Consider the following 24,220-nt stretch of genomic DNA (forward strand, 5'->3'; position numbering starts at 1 on the left):
CTTAACTCTTACAGCCTACAAATACACATAGATTAAGTGTGTTTACTGGGCTACTGGAGAAAGTTAAATGAACATTGTTGCTACAGTGGCTTACTTGTTATGAAGCAGTGAACAGCGATGTGTCACGTCTCCGTGTTTCTAAATTCTTACCACATGTTTAATTTCGATTGTGGGTTTACTCATGTGAGTCGTATACAGTGTATGGCTTGATACAAAATTTCATGACGAATTGAATGGAAGTTGTTGCAAAGTGGCAGGATCAACTACCACCGAGTTATTGACCATTTTACAAAGGTAAGTAAAGGGTTTACATGTTTCCTTACTGAAAAGGTATTTTCATGGCTAGTTTTGTTCACTACTTATGTGTATACCCTACCTACATTAAGATAATAGCCTTACTAATTGCGACCGCTAGCTAGCTATTCTCTTTTTATCACATACATACAGTGATGTCTTAATACCAGACTAGCCGTAGGGATTTGAATGAAAGCACGGAGCGCTTATAGTAGACTACCCACATCACATGAGATAATCAGTCTACAAACAAAAAAAAGAAATAAATGCTGACTATAAACAAGTTGCATACCAATATATGTAGGGATTTTCCCAGCTACTATCATCCATATTTCTCATTTCAGTACTTTATGGTATACACTGTAATGCACTTCGCAGACTGAACTACGGAACTAGTTATTAAAGAAAATTTAAAAGAAAGTAGGGATTGATACAATACACATGCTATGAAAAGTAAGGAAGCAAGCTTACAGCTGAAACATTTCAAAATGCAACTTTTCAAACACACCTTATGTAGCTAAAGTCTTTGAGCAGGCTGTAGGACCAGGTGTCCTACAGACCTTCAGTACTTGTACTGTAAAGCATTAATAAATAAATAAATAAAATAAATGACGGAGCACGTAACTAAAGATTTATGACACAGAGTCAAAATAGGAATTTGTGGTTTACAATACCACCCCAGCGATCCCTTCTTGTTCATGGCTTTTTTTCAGTGATCCCTAATCTCCCACTTAAAATTTTCAATTTTTTTATTTTAGTTTATATACTTTTTAATAATCCAGTAATGGATTATTTATTGATAATAAAGACTGTTGTGAATAGTGTAATTTTGCATTTTGCATTCTGCATAGTAATGCTGTCAACATTTGAAATTTCAGTACACACATGAAACTGATCAAATTGCATTGTGCATACAGACTGAGAGTCTCCTAGTATGAGCTAGAATTTACATGACTAGTTCAGTGCAAGGATTGCTGCTATACACTTGACTGCATTATTAGAGTTTTTACATGACTGCTCTATTAGAGTATTTAATCTTGGTAACCTGCCCACGTATAATAATCGCGGAGTGAAAAACCACCTTTCAACAAAGTTTTCAGCACAGGTTAAGCTTCTTGGTCTATACTAAGTTTAATAAGGACAGATTCTATTAGCAACAAGCAGCACACACTAATTCTGAGTGTGATTGTGGTTCATATCAATCTGTACTTTATTAAACAGCAAAACCTGCTATGGCCACTGCCGTAGTGGCATGATCACCTCGCCAAAGGTATGATTACCTTGCCAAAACTAAACTACTGTAGTAAACTAGACCATAAAGCAACTAGAGACGGCAACTCCTGGACTACTATGCCCATTCATACTCGTCTTACGAAGGCACACATTTGACACTTCATTAATAACATGTTAAGGCAGTACATAACATGCGCCACAACTATAATTTATATCATTTATTATTTATTTTATATCAATTATCTTTCAGGAGGAAGGAAGGCCAATCAATGATGAACGTAAATAGCATGGTGCAGTGGACAAAACGTAATCTAAACAATAGATTTGGGAATCTGCCTGGCTGTCTGAAATATTTCTGGGGCTGTACACCTAGCACTACCGGGTTTTATGGCAGGCAGGCAGATGAAATGCAGGTGATTTTTGAATTCACTGTACATTGAAACAGTCGACTTTTCACTTCAAGGTACATCATTACAGCTGTACCAATGCATTCCAGGTAGTTTTTTCTAGAAAAATGTATTGCAAGGCTGTTTTTTAAAGTGTAAAAATTTATGAAGCTGTATGATTCCTTACTTATAATAATAACCCAGTCATTATATAGCTCTTGCAATGCATCATTGAGCCACAACTGCTGATACTGTTCTTCCTCATAAATTACGAAGGTTGAATGTGCACTAATTCATTAGAATATTTACAAAACACGTTCACTCATAAGTAGAAGAACTGATAAAGGTTATTGCTGCAGCATTCGTTGTTAGTCAGTGCTCGAATTGTAAATTTATATGAGGGTATACTACAAGGGCAGATACAAGATTTTGCTAAGGGAAGGAGGGGCACACAGGTACTGGAAATCATTCCACTCTGCGAAATACGAAGCATGAGCTTTCTAGGGGCCTGGGGACATCAGTGCTCCCCCAGGAAATTTTGAAAAATTAACATTCTGAGATGGAATTTGGTGGCAATATTTACTGAAATTTGTTGATAGTTCAACACTGGAAGTATGAATGCTAATACTATAGCTACTGAGCTAAAAAGCCAAACTATAGCTATAGTGTAAAGACCTAGGCTTCTTCTTCACTGCTTTAATTTGCTGCCTTTCATCATCATCAGCTGATTCATCACCAATTACTTCCTTGGTAGACACATGCAGTCTACAGTAGAGGGGGTAGATTTTGGCTAATGTACATTACATGCAAAATTAACTAACACTTGTTTAATTCTAATTAATGCACCTCACGAAAGGAATTTTTTAGGATTGTGGGATTAGCTTCCTTGGGGCTCGAGAATCACGCTACACCAAGTAAGAATGTATTACTATGTAGTAACTAATGTTTCATGGATGTTCTTTGCTGAGGGGTACTATAGCTACACTGTAGCTACCTTATACTTAGCTAGGCTATCAAGGTATACTAATTTACAAAAATTATTATCAAGGTATACTTCGTATACCCCCGTATACCCTCAATTCGAGCACTGTTGTTAGTACTTAGGCAGCCAGAAAGTGCTCTTAGTTGCATCGCCACGTAATCTCACATGGAATAGAAAGTTTATACCCATCTGTAGGTGTGCATTCACTACAGCTGTATAATGAAATTAAGATAAATCTATGTATGTAGGAATAGCTCACAATGATCTGTAACTCAACTACTGATATATATGTATTTTGTAAATATTCTAATAGTTTAGGGCACGCGCAATCTTCATAGTTTCACTGATTTGATGAAGAGCAGTACAGGTGGCTGTAACTGCATAATGGTATGTAAGAATCAGATGTCTGTATCATTGTTAAGAGTCAGTCTGTGAGTTCAGTCTGCAAAGTACATTATGCCACTTACTACTACAACTACTACGTTTACCTCTACAGCCATGTTTATAGCAAATCTGCAGCTAGATCATTAAGATGTGCGGTCACACAGCCCTGATTACTAGGGTGTGGTAACATGTTCTGATCATTCATAGGTGTGGTCTAGGGCTGTGTGATTATACCTATATCTTGCTAAGTGACAACCGTATTGTCTCAACAATTGATAATGATGTGCATTATAGTACTGTTTTGTTGTTTACTTGTTTGTTGACATAACATAACATGGTGCTTATTAAGTCATCACTTCCCCAACTAGTTTGACACCTTAATTTCTACAAGTTTTCCATCTGACTGTGGAGAAATTGACACTTGTTTGGGGTGATGTTATCTCATGGGCCACGCCTACTCCTTTGTGGTCCCTACTATACAGTACTACCATACTGTATGATACAACACCGTAACAATGCAGAACAGCTAGCTTATGTACATACTAAACATCTGTACAGTGGATCTTTGGTTATCCAAACACCCCCGGTATCCCAACACCATAACTGACTGCTCAATTAGAGTATTTTATGTATGTACGTAATGAACCGGAGCTGTGTATCGTAATTTATGGGCTCCAACTATCCAAACAAATTCACTTGTTTTCCTGTCATTAAATGCCTATTACAGCACATAGGAAAGCCCCATTATATTGTTTCAATGATGGGCCACATCCTCTTCTAGTAATAAACACATGATGACAATGATAAAACCAACATAACACAGTACATATACAGTTAATTTATTGAGCGAAGGTTTACTTTATGTTTGTTTGCATGCTCATGTGGGAGTGTGGACAGACATAGAGGTACGCATACACATTTCCCAAATATATTTTCAGAAAAACAAATGTGCGCCCACAACCAACTATGGACATGTACTTGCTTGAAAAAGGTGCCTAAACAACTGATGATCTACTGTACATATTACAGCATGCATATACTGGATGTGTATAGTACCTGAAAATGTCCACCTGCTTGGAATAGTTTTTTCCTGTTAAAAACACAAACATCTGTTAACAGATACACACCATACACAGTACAACAATACAATCATTCTTGGCAATTACTACAGCTGACTATAGCTGTATGTGATAATTATAAATATATTTCTGGTGAAAACTTTTATGCAATAAACCCTAGCTCCCTCAAATTTCCCATGTGCAACGTCATTTTAGAGCAATTAATGTATGCATACACACATTCTGTCATAGCTAGCTTACTTGCAGCTCCTACACTGGGGACGACAGGGAATGTGTATACAAACAAGTTTAAGCCAATCAAAGTACACCAGTCACATTGGAAAACTTGCTGATTAAGGGCCACAATGTATATACACCTATCACCTGTACAGACTAAATAACATATTTTTTACACAGTAAGTAAAGAAAAATAATTGAATGTTATATTAGAATGTTACTACAGATGTGTAACCTTAAACCAACACCACTGAGTTATGCACAATTAACTTATATGCAGACCATATCTTCCCAAACCATGCCGAGCTACTGACACCTACTGCAGTACTCTTGGTCCCAAGTTAATAATTCCCCAACAGCATTTGTATTAGAACACATTATTCTTGTCTGAGTAGTATACAGTAGGCAGGCACAAAGCACTCAACTACTCTAATAAAGCATTCATTTGGTGTAGGACTGAAATGTGTTAAGCGTGGGTACCATCAGTGCTCAGCAGCTATATAGTGCACACACACATACCTTTAATCACTTCAGGAGCCATGTAACGTACTGTGCCTACTCCGTTTGTAAGGGTATGTTCGATCTTAGTAGCTGTCCCAAAATCACATAACTTTAATTGATGCCCCACTCCAAACAGAAGCACACTACACAATGTACAATAGGAATGTTAGACACGCTAGAAGTTTAGTTATCACACAGTTAATTTGTTTGCTAAAATAACAATAGTTAAATACCGCAGTCTTACATTAAAAATCGATGCGGTAACTACATATTTAAACTCGACAACTATTCAATGCTTGAAAACAATATTTAAGTTTTTACAGCACTTTCAAAATCAATTGTGGACCATTCAAGTGAAGGTGCAGCATTTAACCAAGGAAATATGGTCCTTACATATATATTTACAAACACCACTTTTTTCATAAATGGATTCATAAAGCTTAACAGCACCATAACTTTCCTACAATGCCATTGCTATTCGTGTGGCAGTCATGTGAGCTACAACTTTAACTCTAACAGAGCTTTGCATAATGAGATCTTTCACTGTCTGCACGAAGGCAAGTTTTTGGTGAGTTTTACTTCATTTAAGTATAGGGGAGTGTATAAACAGTGGAATGGACTACTGGAACGGTGGGATGGAATTTTTAAAGTTCAATATCAGTTTTTACATCCAAATAAGTACAACTCCTCCCCTTAAGTAAGCAAATAAATAGGATTCCCCTTGAAGTCAGTTCTTTTAGCATAACTCACCTCACCATAGACCATGTTTACCAATGTAATGTACTGTAAAGTCAGTTATGAACATGCACAATAGCAGTTTATTAGAAATACCAAGAAGACTCCTGACCTAACACTTGTTCCCAAATGATAAAAAGTTAGCTAGCTAGCTGATTACATGTATGCAATGAAAACTACATTCACTGTAATACTATAATGAAGTATTCATTTATTTATTATCAACTTTACCAGTTAGGCACTGGAGGGCGAGGTGAACACAGAAGGCAGAGCCTATATGAGGTGTTTACCACTAACCTAGGAGCCTAAGCAAAAATCTTTGGGTAAAGCAAACAGGACTATCTTGTAAAAACTATGAGAAAATCTAAGCCAAAGTTCGTTGTGGCAGTGCAACTTGCATACTGAACCAAGCCTTCATTAAGACAGTTAGTTTCAGACAAGTAATAAAGTATTGAGTTATAAGTCATACAAGTGTTGTGGTGAGGAAAAGTATGCTAAATGAGCTGACTTCAAGGGGAATCCTGTTTATTTGCTTACTTAAGGGGGAGGAGTACGTTGTACTTATTTGGATGTAAAAAACGATATTGAACTTTAAAAAGTTCCATTCCACCATTCCAGTAGTCCATTCCACTGTCTATACACTCCCATATTGCACAAAGAAGCAAAAATATATCAGCCTATGCTACAGTACAGAGCAGAACAGGTTTACAGAAACACCCAAGATGTTCTGTTGGTGTAAGGTAGCATAAGTACATTTTTGTTAATAATGAACCTTGACAGCTATAAGCTCACAGGGTACACATACCACACTACACACAAGACATACTTGGAAGATTTCACATCTCGGTGAATAAGGTTACACAGGTGGATATACTGCAGTCCGAGGAGTAATTGTAATGACCAGAACACCACATGGTGAACGTTGTACTCATACTGCAACTTTGCTCCATGTAACACTACAAGGTACATCATCAAGTGAGAATATCAATACAGTAAATGACACAGTTACCTCACTAAACCAGTAGGCTAACCTTCCAAATGAGAAATATACTGTAATTAATATGGACACATTGGGACCAACCATGACCACCTCGACTGATTTTTCAAGTCAGTTTGTGTACTAAAGGAGTATTTTGGACCTTAAGGTTACGGGATACTGTAAACCCCACATGTACACTATTGATCATTTTTCATGATTAGGGGTTTGATTTTTCTTAATGCATTGTTATCAAATATTTATGCATTCTTAACTTCTCATAAATCGACATGGAATTCAAATGTTGTTATGGAAACATGAGTTGTCCCCATGCCAAACAGTGAAAACTGTGAACCAAAAATCAGACCAATGAAGAACCATGAGAACTTACTAACAATTCTAAGGTTTGAAGAACATCACTTGTGAGGGACTGACAAGAGGATTTGTGAATAATGTGTATAGTTGCTGAAATATGACTACAATATGGCCTAAAGCAAGACACTGTGGTCACAAAATTAATTTTTAAATTGATATCACAAGCACTAGAAACATTATTTCTAACAAATGGCTCCGTCAGGACCTAGACAAGAAGCCAGACTAGTAGTCTGTTTATACAAAATGTTAACAACTAGTTTGACAGTCCTGATTTTTGGTTCAGGAAAATATCGCCATTAGTCAGCAAAACTACGCATGCGCTTACAGGTGCGCCAGTTGCTAAGTGTGTTGTATCTATGTTATCTTGTACTGTTACGTGTGTTTTCTTGTACCTTGTAACTGTCCAGTCAGCACGCTATTATTCTCCCAACAATTTAAGCCTGTTACCAGCTGATACAAAACACAACAACACCAAGCCCGCCTTAATTACGTAATAAAATTTTTGTTTGACAGTCGCTCACTATCCCGTAACCTTAACTACAGTAAGTGTCTGGAATATGAGGGTATCCTAGTTTTCAAGTGTCCTCATTAACAGGTTCTAGTGTATGTCATATTTTGGTAAACTACCTATTGAAGTAAACTATAGTATGTTCACATTGAGCTGAATCCTGAAAAACAGCTAAAAATTAAAAGTGGATTTTTTCTCAACAAAGTTAACATTTCAGCCAACCAGATGATTATTGGTAACAGCAAAGGTGTCAACAACAGACATGTACAGTTTGGCTCCATTGCAAGTTCGGGAAAGGGCTGTAATGGACACTGTACTTATATGGCTTCCCCATTGGAAATGTATTGTGAAAACTTTGATTGGCCGTAAATATTATGTCAAACATTTGAACACAAAGATTTCAAAATATTTTTAGCGGATCAAGCAGTACTACAAATGAGCCAAATTTCAAGATCATGTGTAATTGCATCCATGAGTTATTAAATGTTTTTGAGGATTCAGCTCAACGTGAACGTACTATAAGAGGTGACTAGTTAGTATAAAGACTGGTGGCACCTTTTGTTACCGAAAAGCCACTTTGAATGCATGCCTATTGAAATCCATACATAGTGCCTTTGATCATAGGGCTACAAGGCTAAAACCACCACCACCATTTTATTCAGGAGGCCCAGGCGTTTCAAATGGTGCATTGTGTGAAGCCAAGAAAACCAGCCAGGGAAATCTACCCTCCATAGAATACACACAAAAAGTATAAAACATGCGTACCATTTACATACCTATGAAAAATCGGCCATAATTTTCATCTCAGTGCTAGTACGCCATTGGAATAAAGACTAAATGAATCCTCACGCAATGGCAAACCGATTGCTATACAGTATGACATCATCACACATAGCAACAAGATGGTGGCTCAACTTATATTTGACAATGAAGAAACATACCGACTCACAGTCCGTGAGTTTTATGTGTTACTGTGAAACTTTTTAGATGTCTGAATAGGGTAAAGACAGTTCTTTTTAATGGTATATATTTGTTTAGTGTTAATTGGCAGTTGGCTTTCACACACTTCATGCAAAGGTCATGCAAGCCATATTGTTGCGGTTTTATAAAAATAATTTAGGTAACAAAGGGTATGAAAAATTTAGATCCCAACAGGTCTACGTAGCTCTGCACAATATTACCTCTGAAAGAAAGTCAAAAAATTTCGGTCCCAATATAAAAAAGGCACGTAACATTTGGAGCACACAAGAATTACCACACTACAAATACAATACCTTTAGCCAGTGAGTTGTGGGCATACTCCATCACAATGTATGGCTACATGTATAGTACAGGGCTTAACAACAAGTTGTTGAACATTAATAGTACCTTCTTCTTGTCCGGGAAGGCACCATACAGCTTTACTATGTTCTCATGTTTTAGGCGTACCAGATAAAACAACTGTGAAAAGTGAAGTTATGTATATATGTATATACACTGTAAACTCATGCAGGCTGGACACATTGAGTTCAAACAAGTATGGCACATTACTGCACAAGATGCCACCACACAAACACTATGAACATTTTGTAACACAAATGGGGAAAGTTTTGTTGGAATTTTTTTTTTTTTTTGCAGTTTCAAAGTACAGTAAACCACGAAAGTTCCCTGCTTAATTTTACTATGTATTATTTTAAATTTTAAGCTACACCGCAAAAGTTTTACTGCAAATCATCTCGGTAAGTCTTAAACGTAAAACTTTCCCCGTCTATGGTACAATCTACCAATTAACTAATCAACTGTGTGTGTTTTAGAATCGATCACAGTGTGCAATATCCATAGCAAAATCAGAGTGAAGAAAAGTTTTACTATTCCATAACATAGCACGTATGCAAAATAATGCTAATAAAAATAATTAATTAATATATTTAGTGGAATTTTCTATCAACCAACTGATCGACCAATGTTTTCAGAAAACCATAGCTCAATAACAGTTTCAGCTTCAGCCTGATAAGTGCCTTCACAGTACATACAATGCATGCAACAACTGACTTTCCTTTGTCTTCATTTGTGTCTCATTTCTTTATGCTGACAGTGCAAGGTGCTGATTCGTGGCAGTACACAATGGCTTTGTGTAGCCCAGCATCCATAAATTTCATACCATGTCACTAGTAGTCAGACATGGGGTCAAGTACATTTAAAAGTACTTAAGTAAAGTATAAGTACTCCTGCAACAATCAAGATAGTACTTAAGTAAAGTACAAGTACATGCTGGAAGTACTTAAGTAAAGTACAAGTACATTTTGCTGTAGTAAAATATACACTGTATTCAGTGTATTGTAGTATGTAAGTGTGCCTAGGGGGGTTGATACTTTCAGGTTTTTGTCAACCATTCTCTCTCTTAAACTCTTAAAATGCACTGCCTTGAACAGCGGCATTGTTTTTATTTGCTAGAAAGCTATGACATCATTAATCATGGCAACATGATACATAGTATGGTTGGGGAAGGCAGTAGAAGAATCGCAAGTAGTTGTAAATTGCACCTTCATACAATTTTGTTATTCTGATTGTACACCCACTGTGTACAAACTACGTACAGTGTTTGCAGTACTTACAAGTGCTTTAAGTACTCAAGTACATACAAGTACTTAGTGAAGTACTTGAGTATAAGTACAAGTACATTGGGAAAATTAAGAAAGTATTTAAGTAAAGTACAAGTGCTTTCAAATTTGTACTTAAGTGTACTTAAGTAAAAGTACTCATGTACTTGGCCCCATGTCTGCTAGTAGTTGAAGAAAGCAGATAGATTACACTGTGTTACAGGCAGCGTAGGTATAACAAGAGGTAGGCTGACACAAAGTAACCACTATCAAAAAGATTTTATGTTAATTGCATAACTTACATTCTTTTAATTGCTGAAAACAATCATGGATCTAAAGATGTACTTTTAAAGGTGCCTTAAGTCATGAAGGTCACACATGCCCTAAATTATTAGAATATTTACAGAAACGCAAACTGTAGCTTTGTAGGGTACATAGGTATTTTAGTCATAATTTACGGTGAATGCACAATTGCAGATTGGTATAAACTTACTGATTGAGTAGGTAGGCTATGGCACTAAGAATACTTACTGGTTCATTACTGAAGCTTAAACACTAGTGCTAAGTATTTGAGCAACAAAGGAATGAACAACAACACTCTCTATCACGCACGAGTACACGTTTATGAATATTCTAATAAATTAGTGCATGCATGACCGACTTGTGAGGAAGAGCAGTACCAGCCTTGCAGCTTGATAATGGTGTGCCCAGCTTTACAAGAGATAGATAATGCTTGGATTATTGTTAAGAAGCTATTTCCAGCTCAGTCCGTGAGTCCAGTCTGCAAAATACATTACGCCGAAAACCAAAGGATCCACAGCGGATCTTGTACGCAGCATGTGCAAACGTTTGCATTAACACCTTCTATCAACACGAGGACACTTAGGAAACTAAATATTAAAAGGAAGGCAAATTTACTCCTCAGCTAGCAATTTGAAAACTTACTAAACCTTTGAGATTTTGACACACTTGGTGAGCCTTTCAAAGACACATGTGTCACATGGATAGATCACTTTCTCTTCTGTTATCATTGCATCACAAAAAACAAAAGGCTCTGGTAAACCTGTGTGTCCTAGATTGTGGAGTTTCTATAGTACCAAGCATCTTTTGATTGGTGCATATTAGGAGACTCATAAACAAGAGCCACAGACATACTTAACAGTTCTCAAGGTGTATTCTTGCAGTTCAACCTGACCACAAGTCGCACAACAGAGTTCTAAGAGGGTGCATACACGAACACTAAATTTATTCCTATCCTGATTCATCCACACAAGATAACAGAATGGTCTGGTGTTTGAGATAACAACAATGACATGCCATAAAGCATCAAACTATACCTACCTCATCCCAAAAACCACACTTTGCATCTGCTGACTGAAAACGCTTCACAGCAACAACCTCACCATTCCACTTTGCTCTACACACATCCCCAAACTGACCCTGACCAAGAAGTTCCTATATAAGTATTAAACATGCCAATTGAACTATAGGGGAACTTTTGTGTCTATTCCATTTAAAAAGCACTCACTTTGTCATCAAGGAATTCCAACTCGTCATTGCGGATTTTCATATACTTTATCTGGTCCTTATCCTTTACGTGTTTACCCTTGCCGGTCGTCATGGTGTGCCTGGGGACCTCGCTCGTGCGGGAGTTATCCCGAGTTGTCAGCAGTATTCAGTAGCGCACTCTTAATAAGCGCCTTTCTAAGCGCCTCAAAATGATAAATGTCCAAAAACAAATTCCACAAAAAAAATCAGAAGCCCGGTGACGGCAAAGGAGGGAAACATAGGTAAAGAGTGTTATTGTGTAGATCTTTTATAGCGAATTTATTTAACAGTGAGGTAGCAAAGAAAAAAGGTAAAACTGGCGGTGGCAGCGGCAAGAAAGGTAACAAAAAGCGCAACCAGAAGATGTCGCAGGGGTCTGATGTGTCTGATATGCCTGATGCGAAAAGTATGGAGATTGCATTCAAGGAAACCAGAGTTGCACTGGTATATAACCTACATTTTACAGTTAAAACGCATTTCACAAAAGGAATTTTTCTGGCAGTGGGTGGGGGAAGCCCCTTTGGATTCAGAGAATTCCTCTTACATGCAAATATGGAAGTAGCAAAGTCTACACACATAATGAGTTTGTATGTGTGAACCTGGTTGTAGCAGATTAGGAAATTGTATACCGTATATTTGAACCTTGTGATTATCACCCTTGCAACAACCTCCCAAATTACGTAGTGACAGCCAACAATCTTTTAATGACTATGGACAAACTCAAATATAATTGTATTTTGTAATGTCCATTAATAATACTAATACTCTATATACATGTATGTCTTAATTGGTGTATTCATATATGTATGTAAAATCTTACCATTCAAATACTCCGTGGTAACTTATTCACTTTATCGAAAGTCCAGTATTGTTGTTACATAGTGATTCCTTGTAAAGGCTTTTTATTGGTCTTGTGACCATATATATATAACCACACCCTATTTGGAATGTGTGACCCATGCGGTTGTCCTGGCATATGTGTTTGTGTATGCTACATAAAATGCTTAAAACAACTCCTTTGTCTGGTTTCTGCTTCAAATGTGTCTAGTCAACACTTGCAACAGTATGTTCAGATACAAGCCTGTGGCTCTTATCCGAGGGCGGCTCTTATGACAATAATTCTGGGCTGTGGAGCGGCTACTATCTGGGGGCGGATATTATACAAGCCACGGCCATTAACTGGTCAAATACGGTATACAACAAGTGCTGTATAGATACTGTATATGTATTTTCACTGCTAGGAAGTAAACTTTGCCTTTTTAATGGCTTATTTTTACAGTATGCTTCTATGTTGTGTGTAGCAACTTTCTAAAAGCATTTTGCCACTGGTTCGTTTACGGCCATAGAATAACAAAGCGCTTGAACTTGAAAAGCACCCAAATATGAAAAGTGGCCTCTGACAGAATTTGTGTAAGGAAACCTTAGAGCAGTATGAATATAAAGCAAGTGAGATATTGATTAATACGTACTTATACTAGGGGGTCACTATTCAGTGGACTGGAACACTGGACTGGACTACTGGACTGGACTACTGGACTGACATATTTTTGGTTTTTGCACATTCTATGGTTGGATTTACGGAGTCTTGCTAGTAAGAACTCTTTGGGCACCTGCAGCCCACTTCTAAACGCTTCTAAACACTGAAGACAAACAGTGGAATATGCGAAAACTGTCTCTTAATAATTTCGCTACTGTTCATTATGCCACTATACAACACTTATTCCTTACCTGGTGTGTAGTAATGCTGCAAGCAGTGCAGGGAATTCCGGCAGTGAATGTGACAGCAATAGTTAACCAGCAATCAACTAGCCAGTAGACAATATCCTTCAAGATATATCCTTAGAGCAAGCTTGAGGAGCAAGCTTGAGGAGCAAGCTTGAGGAGCAAGCTAGTCTCATTAGTCTTGCTCTCACTAGTCTCGCTCTCACTAGTCTCGCTGTTTCAGTGTAGGGGCTTATCAAATAAAGATTATAAGCGCCCATGCTGAAAAATCTCTAATTGGTAAGCCCCTGCACTGACTAGAGAGGTCTGGCCATGCTGGCGAGACTAGCTTGCTCCTCAAGGATATCTCGAAAGGTTGTCTACTGGCTAGTCGATCGCTGGTTAACTATTGCTGTCATATTCAGTTCCCTGCACTGCCTGCAGCATTACTACACACCAGGTAAGGAATAAGTGTTGTATAGTGGCATAATGAACAGTAGCAAAAATATTAAGAGACAGTTTTCGCATATTCCACTGTTTGTCTTCAGTATTTAGAAGTGGGCTGCAGGTACCCAAAGGGTTCTTACTAGCAAGACTCAATAAAACCAACCTCAGAATGTGTAAAAACCAAAAATATGTCAGTCCAGTAGTCCAGTCCAGTGTTCCAGTCCAGTAGTCCAGTCCACTGAATAGTAACCCCCCTTATACTACCAGGTCGGTGTATGTGGGTATGGTAGCTAGGACATAAATTGTATTTGAATAAGAACAAACTGTCTGTTGTGTAAGCCACAGAAGGCTGGATATCTGGTAATGTATAACTGGTTATTTGGATAGTTGTATTGATAATTGTAATGACGAGTAGTGTACATACTAACCAATGTGTGTATGATTGTGGTTGATAAATAGCTTGGAGGCCAACATTTCGTAAATTTGCTACAAGAAATGTATTTGGCTATAGGAAAGTAGTGATAGGATATAAAAATGGACAAAAACAGTTTGGAGGAGTTGATCACCTCTAATATGGTACAGTGGACTAAAAAGTAATGAAGAAGTCGCGAGGGCTTGTGAATGTTCGTGAATTCTATTTGATCTCAAACAGATTTTCTAAGGTTTGACAACAGATTTTATATGGTTTGCAATTGGTATGCGAAAGGATTGCGAGGTTAAGCTTATGCGGCCTGTTCATTAAGCTTATGCGAGCAGCTCGCAAGACCCTGCACTTAACGAACATGTGCAAGCCCTCCTGACTACTTCGTTATTTTTCTGTGCAATGTACTGTAGATTCTTTACCCGTACATACAGACTGGTTTTAATAGTGACAGCCATTTGAATGTACATGTATGTAGTTCTATCAAGTATGCCACATACTGTACCACATCTGTTTAAACAAAGCAACCACTGACTACTTTACTAGTTCATACATGCGTACATAGCCTTAGTATTTATTATGTGCACTACGTACATTTATTGTACATACATAGGTCTGTAACTAAGAGGGTATACGTACAATGTGTATGGTTAGTGAGTGCACTAATAGTGGCTGTTTAAATTGTGTTACTCAAAACTTGTTTATTTTTCAGGCAGGACAGACATTGTGGAGGTACGTACTGTGTATTTGTTATCATGTCTCATGGTGTGTGTATATCAGTAGTGTGCGTGTGTGTGTGTGTGTGTACATGTGTGTGTAGTGTGTGTTTGTGCGTGTGCATACATGTACATGTGTGTGTGTGTGTGTAGTGCGTGTGTGTGTGAGTGGGTGCGCATACGTGTGTGCGCGTGTGAGTGTGTGTGAGTGTGCGCGCATACGTATGTGCGTGTGTGTGTGATTTAGTAGTACTGTACTGTATTTTAAGAGCCCTGAAGAGAATTTTAGTGGGCTGGCCAATTACTACATACCTATCACAAAATACATGCATACAGCATATTCACTGTACAGATTGATAGTAATTATTGTTATGTTGTTACCATAGATATTTTGGAGGTGCTACAGTCATGGGACTTAGTGTTGTAATATTTTTTGCTACAGTCAGACCCTTTAGAGCTCTCAGGTTAGTGATTAAAGATATTTGTGCTCATCATACAGTATGTGTTTTCTTGTTTGTCTAAGATGTATATAGGGATAGTCTTAAATATTGTTGTGGCATTTTCAGTATCATATCAAGACACATGATAGTGTGTCGTGCGACCCAAGAAGCCGGCACACTACACCGTGGGTATATTGACAGGAAGAAAATGTCATTTTCACACCTTTGTATCTCGGTGATCCCATATCCGATTGGAGCCAAATTTGCTACAGAGTTGCCCGCAAAGTTTCAATTTTTTTTCTTTTCTTCGTCTTTTCGCACACTTGCAAAAATTGCTATAAAACAAAAACTCGTGCTCCGATCACCTTGAAATTTGGCACACAGAAAGGGAGTCCAAAGGCAAATCCTAGCATCAAATTTGGTGCAAATCCGGTGAATAGTTCGGGAGTTATGACCGATTATTTGCGTAAAACAAGATCGATTTGTTGTCACGCCTACAGGGTAAACCGCTTCATGGAATGAGTTGAAAATTGCTATGTATATGGAGTAACCATCATAGGAGTGCCTTTTGGTGGTTTGAAAGGAATCGAGATAAAGACCATGGAGATATGACACAAAACCCAACCTGTGTCACAATTACGCGATCGATTTTTATGAATAAAAAAGTATTAGTTTTTATGCCTACTAGGCAAACCGCTTAGACCAATGAACTGAAAATCGGTGTATAGCTGGAATAATCTTCTTCGAAAGTCCTTGCAGTAGTACAGAAGAATCGGATTACAAACCACTGAGTTATGATTCGAAAGCCAACTCTGTGTAGTAAATGCAACATCGAGATACTCTAATAGAACGGTCACCCTAATAGAGGATTTAGCTAATTTATTTACTCCATTATAGAACTCTATTACATTACAAGTTATTCTGTAGGGAGTTCAGCTGCAAACAGTTAATCTTATAGACAGTTCAACAAGAAGCAAGTCACCCTATAGAGAGTTCAGCTACAAATATATTGTTGTAGTGATTCAGAACATTACAAGTCATGCTGAAGAGAGTTAACAAGTCATGCACCCTATAGAGAGTTCAGCTACAAACAATTTACTCTGTAGAAGTTCTGCTACAAGCAATTCTTCATTCAGAGAATTTAACAACCAAAATCTACCATGTAAAGACTTCAGCTAGACTAACAAGTTACTCTGTAGAGAGATCAGCTAGAAATAAGAGAGAGCTCAGCTAGAAAACATCACCTTGTAGAGAGTTCAGCTACAAACAAATCACACTGTAGAGAGATCAGATAGAAGAAAGGGTTCAGCTGTGAAGTGATCACCCTAGAGAGAGTTCAGCTAGAAAAAATCACCCTGTAGAGAGTTCAGCTACAAAGAAACCATCCTGTAGAGAGATCAGTTAGAAAGAAGTCACCTAGAGCGACATTAGCTACAAAGAAACCATCCTGTAGAGAGTTCAGCTACAAACAAATCATCCTGCAGAGAGTTTGGCTACAAAAAATCACCCTGTAGAGTATTCAGCTACAAACAAATCACCTTGTAGAGTGTACAACTAGACATGAGTCACCCAGTAGAGAGATCAGCTAGAAGAAATTATCTTGCAGAGAGCTCAGCTACAAAGAAACTATCCTGTAGAAAGTTCAGCTACAAACAAGTCACCCTGTAGAGATATCAGCTAGATACAAGTTACCTTATAGGGATCAGCTACAAACAAATCACCATGTAGAGAGTTCAGCTAGAAACAAGTCACTCTGAAAAGAGTTCAGTTACAAACAATGGGAGTTTCAGCTACAATTCAGTTATGTATAAGAAGTCACCTTATTACCTACAGTATGATTATCTTTCATTGTTAAATATACAAATATTATTAATCAGACAAAAAACTGTACACAACATTTCTTCCTTTGTTCCACAATTCCTGCAGAAAAGAAAATAAACAAGTTAGAAGGAAGCCCCAAAGCCAGCCATAGGCCGGCTTTGGGGTATACAAATACAAAAAGAAGTGAAATCTAATCCAAAACAGCCAAGCTGTAAAAAAAGAGTGCGGCCCTCAAAAAGGCTATAGTGAAAAAATATGTGAAATCCAAGGTGGCGGCCAAGAAATGGCTGTTATGGTAGGGTAATGGCAAAAATTTTAATTATGACAATTCAGGTGAATTTGGTGCTGAATCCTAGTGGAGGAGGCAACACAAATTCACCTGAGTTGTCGTAATTAAAAATTTTGCCATTAACCTACCATCACAGCCATTTCTTGGCCGCCACCTTGGATTTCACATCTTTTTTCACTATAGCCTTTTTGAGGGCCGCACTCTTTCTTTACAGCATGGTTGTTTTGGATTAGATTACATTTACTCGGTTAAACGCCTCGGTTAAACGCAATGGCTACTATTAGCTTGGTGCCAAAAATAGATGCAGCTACGTACTATTCAATGGGAGCCAGTAATCGAGGTGGTGTTTATAGCATGAAGCAGCTCTTTTTACGTGCAACAATTTTTCTGTATATCAAATAAAAGCTGACATTTCGAACTTAATCACTCTAGTACATATATTTCAACATGATGTGCACTAAAAAGGAACAGCAGATGAAAGGTATATGGCCCCCAGACAACGGCTAGTGCAATTTCTGAATAACCCTGTGGGATAATCAATAAGTTACGGAATCTCTTCTCATAAATTTCATTGAAAAGTGGCACAATGAGTTATGTATCCTGCAGATAGTTCAGGCACTAGAATTTTCTTTTTATAGCGATAACCTAGTCAAGGTAGTGCTCTTCTGGTGAGTTTCCTCGTGATTATAGCAACTAGGTGTGTGTGTAGCTACTCTAGCCCCAATGTTAGATCTCACCCTAGAAAATGTATGGAAGATAACAGCAGGCTAATTTTGTCGATTGCCATGTGGAACATTGTTCCAGTTTATTGATAGGGTGGTTTTCAGTCAGCAATTTGAATGCCTATATTATGTCGTTAATTTCTTGGCAATACTGTGCAATTGATGATATGATGTAATCACTAGTGCTCTGCGATATATTGGTAATACCGTTTATCGTGATAAATTATCATAACCGATTATCATACCGCGACAGCCTTTGATAACCGATATATCGAAATACCGGTATATCGATAAATACCGCTTTAGGATTGTTTTTAATCCAGCCTTTTGTGTTTAATTATCCAATTTGTTGATGGTTTAGCAGACACGCCTTGAACAAAAACTTGAGATTGTCACATTACAATACATGCCTACTTGTACTGAACTATATTTTTTTGGGGTTTTTGGGATGATACCGCTTGATACTAGCCTAAGAAATGATGCAATAGTTACAATAGCAAGCTAACTATATACCGATATACCGCAATATTATCCTGTTACTAATACCGTGTATTCAAATTTCAATACCGCCGAGCTCTAGTAATCACCCTTATATCACTTGTTTTTGTTTTGTGCCATGTCTACCAAAGGTGCTCAGTAGAGATATCTAGAGAATCTAATGGCTGCATTATTGAAATTTGTTAGCATTAACATTGTTGCAGCCACCACCTTTGATTTCACACCCAGGTAGAAGGTTTCACGGTTAGGCTACTTTTGTGTGGATTGTACGTTACAAGCAGTGTAAATTATTGTTTACCTGTCTTATTACACATTAAGATAGGCTTATACAGTCCCTGTCAGTCATGTGTGTGTTTTATTGTTATGTAGTTTGAGACATTTAGTTGTATCAGGCATTATGAGGTAAGTAAATACTTTGCTGGTGTACTGTATATGTGTGCATAATGTATATGTATCTTATAGGGTAAGCAGTCTATCTTGTAGAGGTTCGAAATGGTATGTCTTTGTAGTAAGTAGGGCTGTGTGCATACGCATGTAGGTACAGTATTTATGTATATCTCTGTGCGTTGGAATTTCTAAGTGCCGTGCTGGGTCATACCGTACAGCTGGGAAAAGCAGCTCCATTGCTAGGGGATAAGTTAGTTGCATGTGTTAAACTTGTGACATCATCATACCAAATACAGCAATGTTCACTAGACACCCCAGTACTACATTTATACACCTGATTTGCAATAAATTTACGTAGTTAAACCGTACAGCATTACACAGAATTGCAATAGTTTATTTCTAGTAACAGTGCTCAGTCAGTTCCAAATCTGGCTCCATCATTCTATGTATCTCTGAGTAATCCTTACTAGCCTTTTTTCCCTTGTATGCCGTACGACACCACTTCACCAGTCTCAGACAAAGGCAAATCATACCTGCACACTGCTGCTTCGTAACATCGTCCGTCACTGTAGTTTATCCGTAATTTGATTTTCTAGTACGTAGCTACAGTACCTTGCATTAAAAAGTTTGCGAACCATTCGTGATATCTTCGTGCACGTTCGTATCATGGTTAAATTCACGACTACGAACCACACCAACTATGGTCACCAAATTACAGTACAAGCAGAGCTTCGTGTGTGATGGATAACTTTGCGAAGCGGCCTAACCCCCACCCCTCGTGAATCGCTGTAAACAGTGCTACTGCTGCTGTACAGTAAACAAAAGACGCTCTCCCTTGTGAAATCTTCATAGCGCTTTGTGAAGCATGTGAAGCTAGCTAATTATCGTAGTGAAGAATGCTTAGCACTTTGCAAACTACCCCCTGCACACAGTAAAGTTAAAATACACCTGTACCACTACGCTGGTGTCCTGCACTAAGTTCGCAGTTTACTCTATTGCCGTAGCAATGGTTAACAGCGCTCCAAAGAGTTATATTGTTCGATTTGAGGGCAACAACTCGCACAAGTGGGATGGGAAAGAGGCATATGTAGAGAGGGAGGTTTTAGACGAGTTGTACGATTCTACCAAGTTGATTCATGGTGCAAAACTCCTTTATCCATGGAGGGGGAAGGGCGGTAAGTTAACTCACTGGAACGCTATATTTGTGGAGAGTGGTTCAGCTGCTATGGGTTCCAGTACCTCGTCTGGTGTCACTACTATGGGCACCACTGCTATGGACACCACTACCACAGGTTCAGTGAGACCAGCTGCAACACAGACGGGTGTGGCTACAGCACTTCAGAACAACAGTTTGTATGTACATATGTTTAAATTGTTAATTCATAACAGTAGGTGTGACAACATTTACTAAGGCAAAACCACAGAGTGGTAGTGTGCGTAAGAAGAAAACAGCCAAAGAAAAAAACAGCTAAATCCAAAAAAAGGATGTAGTATTACTGCATGAGACTTGTGTGGAGTTGTCTAATTTCTTGGACACAGGCACAACTGCTGAGCCGAGTGCAACAGGAACTGTGTTAGAAGTTGGTAGCATACCTGGAATGAAAGGTATACAAATAATTATTAGTTTATATGCATACATTAATAATTCTTGATAACATAAAACTCGTTCTAAAATAATTTATTGTACATTGATGCACATACCATTCTGTAGGTGAGGATAACAAGATGTTGGAACAACTCGTCCAACAGCAAGGCCAAATCATTGGATTACTGATGACAATGGTTGAGCAAATCAAAGCTCAAGTATCCCAGCAGCCAGTTCCAGTCACACAACAGCCACTTGTGCCTCAACTGTCAGCTCCAGTCACACAACAGCCACTTGTACCTCAACTTCCATCTGCAACCACACAACAACCACAGTTTCCAACTCCTGGACCAGCCTCTGTATCTACTGTAGAATCTAGGCCTAGAAGTAGAACACCAACTTTGTTAGATCTATTGGATACTACGGATGACTTGGACTTTCTCAATTCTCTGTCGTGGTTATCATCAGACAATGACCTTCCACCAGCTCCTTTAAGGGGACCTAATACTACACAACTGCCACCGCTCCCATCACTTGAGCTGCCATCATCACGCAGTGTAGCTGACCTCCCTATGGACCAATCATCACTGAATCTCCCATCATCATCATCATCATCATCATCATCATCATCATCATCATCATCATCATCATCATCCATCATCCATCATCCATCATCCATATCCATCATCCATCATCATCATCCATCCCCCCCCATCATCATCATCATCATCATCATCACCGAATCACCCCCCATCATCATCATCATCATCACCGAATCACCCCCCATCATCATCATCACCGAATCACCCCCCATCATCATCATCATCACCGAATCACCCCCCATCATCATCATCACCGAATCACCCCCCATCATCATCATCACCGAATCAGCCCCCATCATCATCATCATCACCGAATCACCCCCATCATCATCATCACCAAATCACCCCCCATCATCATCATCATCATCACCGAATCAGCCCCCATCATCATCATCATCACCGAATCACCCCCATCATCATCATCACCAAATCACCCCCCATCATCATCATCATCACCGAATCACCCCCCATCATCATCATCATCATCATCACTGAACCATTCAGTGCTACAGACTCCAAAGACACACTCTCATATACCACCTCCGCCCTTTGGTACTCCTCCGAAACTGGTTCCAGTCAAACAGGTGATGAGGGATTATCCAGGCAATGATTTGTTTGTGCTGTGAAGATTGTCTTGTGCTCTGGCACGTCGGTCAATATTTGGAAAAGATGCTCTCTGTCGCAGGGGAAGAGGAAAGAACAACACCGCCACACTGGACAAAGCGAAACTGGAGTACATTAAAGCTGTGGTGCATACGAGGGTACCGGACTTGTCCGCTGTTGCCTATGAAGCCATTTGGTACAGATGCAGAGGATCGATATCCAAAAGTTGCCAAACTGTTAGAGATTCTGCAAAAAACAAGACCAAGTACATGTGTGAATACTACACTACACTGACTTGGTGAATAAACATTGTGATTTAGTTATTGTACTGTACACAGTATGTACACCATTTTATATAATGAAATTATGTTTATTTATTATAAAGTGATTCAGTGATATGGTTTGATCTACGTAATTTTCACACTCTAATGCACATATCATTTGTAACCCCCAGTACGGGATATATAGGGAGATTATAAGGGCATTATAAGGGGATTCGCCAACAAAATATCCCCTATGTGGGGCATTTGCCACTGCAAAAATGTTATCTTCTTATTTTGTACCTAATGGTGATGGTTTCATGTCAGTTTACAGATAACAGTAGTATGGGGGGTAAGGGTTTAACATTGATAGGTGCATTAGTTTTAGCTCGCCATTAGTTTTAGCCAGCTAGCTTAGACTCGCGTTACTTTAGTGGTTAAGCCTCGAGCCTCTATGCAGGGATTGTAAGGGGGACTTTTTGTTGCCAGATATAAAAGAAGTTTTAACTCGGGGTTTAATGCACACATTTACTGCACGTAGAACTTACCAATACGGCTAATCTGTTGTTCTCCAACACCTCCATTTCCGTTACACTGAACAGCACGTGACGACGCACATCTATTAGAGGCAAAACAAAAAGACTTTCTGATAAGAGAAATAAGATTGTAATGGACAGTGGTATTACACATATACACAGTAATTTCGCTTCAACAGCATGACTAGTCTTGTGTTTCCGGACCTTCTACGTGTTAGGCGCTTATCAATTTTATTATATATATCATCCTTCTGTGTCTTTGTTTTAAAGACACTCCTGAATTGTGGACAGGTGCGTATATTTTATACAACTGTTTGATATCGTACACCAGATAAAAGCCAACCACTTAGCATTGTGTTTTATGTGTGATGTGCAAACTAGGACTAGCTATGACGTGAAACAGTGGTACAAAGGTGAAAACTCTTTCAATTTTTCTTTGTCCATATTAAAGCCCACACCCCAATTGTGAACACTATGTATATGCTACAGTGAAACCTTATTAATAACGTGAAGGCTTATTACTGTATTAAAGTAAAACCATTAACCTCGTGAATCTGCAAAAGTTTTACCAAATTGGCAGCTATCCACAAACATCCTTCCCTCACAATTTGCAGCTTGATTAAATATGGCATTGTTATTAGTATTATAAATACATAGAAGATCAAAAAAAATTTCCCCCCTGGATCATGGCAATCTGCCAAAAGTCCCCCCTTGAATTATCCCACTTTACAGGGTATACAGTAGTTCCAATTGTGCTTATGTTGTGATAAAGCAATACCAGGATGTTACATACAGCCACAATGAAGTTGTTGTGAGCAAAAAGGTCAAGTTAGAAAAATATAAGTACGTATATGAAGCAAACAAACAAAAATTAGAAATTATGCCACAAAAGGGATTCAATTCTGCACCCTGTACATAAACCACGGACAGGAGTCAAACCCTGGACCTTTGTTCTATACGCTATCACTTGGGCTGTATGCATGTAGTTTTAACAGGAATGTACTGTAGCTCAAGTTTCAATACCTTCAGTGCTTTGTAGAGGACAAATGTGTGACCTATAACAATGAACTGGGACCAGGTGATGAGAGCTTAATTTCACCAAATTTCTGTGTCAATACGATCTCTAGTTGCTGAGTTAGCGGCGTCAAAGAAAGAACGCAGACTTTCAGCTTTAGTATGTGGATAGAAGATATAAAGATTAAGTACATTGAGTATACCAATTAAAATAGAGGGAACCTACAGCTTCTCCCTGCATTTTTAACTTACCATCCTGAGTTTCTCCTTCCCCTTGCCAGCCCCTGGAAGCTGTCCACAATTTAGCGGTTTTGTGCGTATGTGAAGAATATTTACCTTCAACCATATTAGTGTATTGTACATACACATTGCTCATTATGTA

General features: G+C 38.4%; 3 protein-coding genes across 10 annotated transcripts in view; 2 read left to right on the forward strand and 1 right to left on the reverse strand.

The window, feature by feature from the left end:
- Nucleotides 1-11,965, reverse strand: part of LOC136259016 (mitogen-activated protein kinase kinase kinase 7-like) — a 32,646-nt gene extending 20,681 nt beyond the window's left edge. The window contains exons 1-7 of the mRNA XM_066052422.1: nucleotides 11,777-11,965; nucleotides 11,590-11,703; nucleotides 9,038-9,109; nucleotides 8,944-8,986; nucleotides 6,637-6,766; nucleotides 5,094-5,218; nucleotides 4,336-4,369 (exon numbers count right to left, since the gene is read on the reverse strand). Of these exons, the coding sequence (XP_065908494.1) occupies nucleotides 4,336-4,369; nucleotides 5,094-5,218; nucleotides 6,637-6,766; nucleotides 8,944-8,986; nucleotides 9,038-9,109; nucleotides 11,590-11,703; nucleotides 11,777-11,869 (611 nt within the window). The 5' untranslated portion in view covers nucleotides 11,870-11,965. The remainder of the gene's footprint in view (nucleotides 1-4,335; nucleotides 4,370-5,093; nucleotides 5,219-6,636; nucleotides 6,767-8,943; nucleotides 8,987-9,037; nucleotides 9,110-11,589; nucleotides 11,704-11,776) is intronic.
- LOC136259014 (ubiquitin carboxyl-terminal hydrolase 45-like) overlaps nucleotides 11,947-24,220 on the forward strand; it is a 41,812-nt gene continuing 29,538 nt past the window's right edge. For 6 of the 8 annotated variants that reach the window (XM_066052413.1, XM_066052418.1, XM_066052417.1 and 3 more), the window contains exons 1-6: nucleotides 11,947-12,038; nucleotides 12,087-12,240; nucleotides 15,078-15,097; nucleotides 15,468-15,545; nucleotides 19,221-19,253; nucleotides 19,314-19,346. In XM_066052413.1, coding sequence (XP_065908485.1) covers nucleotides 11,974-12,038; nucleotides 12,087-12,240; nucleotides 15,078-15,097; nucleotides 15,468-15,545; nucleotides 19,221-19,253; nucleotides 19,314-19,346 — 383 coding nt within the window. In that variant the 5' untranslated portion in view covers nucleotides 11,947-11,973. The remainder of the gene's footprint in view (nucleotides 12,039-12,086; nucleotides 12,241-15,077; nucleotides 15,098-15,467; nucleotides 15,546-19,220; nucleotides 19,254-19,313; nucleotides 19,347-24,220) is intronic. The other 2 variants (XM_066052420.1, XM_066052416.1) reach the window with 2 other exon arrangements.
- LOC136259018 (putative uncharacterized protein ENSP00000383309) lies at nucleotides 19,356-22,415 on the forward strand. Its single transcript, XM_066052425.1, has 2 exons — nucleotides 19,356-20,843; nucleotides 20,950-22,415. Exons 1-2 carry the CDS (start codon nucleotides 20,837-20,839, stop codon nucleotides 21,918-21,920), a joined length of 978 nt encoding a protein of 325 aa, XP_065908497.1. The 5' UTR covers nucleotides 19,356-20,836; the 3' UTR covers nucleotides 21,921-22,415.

The sequence above is a fragment of the Dysidea avara genome, chromosome 6 (genome assembly GCF_963678975.1).
Source record: "Dysidea avara chromosome 6, odDysAvar1.4, whole genome shotgun sequence".
Lineage (NCBI taxonomy): Eukaryota > Metazoa > Porifera > Demospongiae > Dictyoceratida > Dysideidae > Dysidea > Dysidea avara.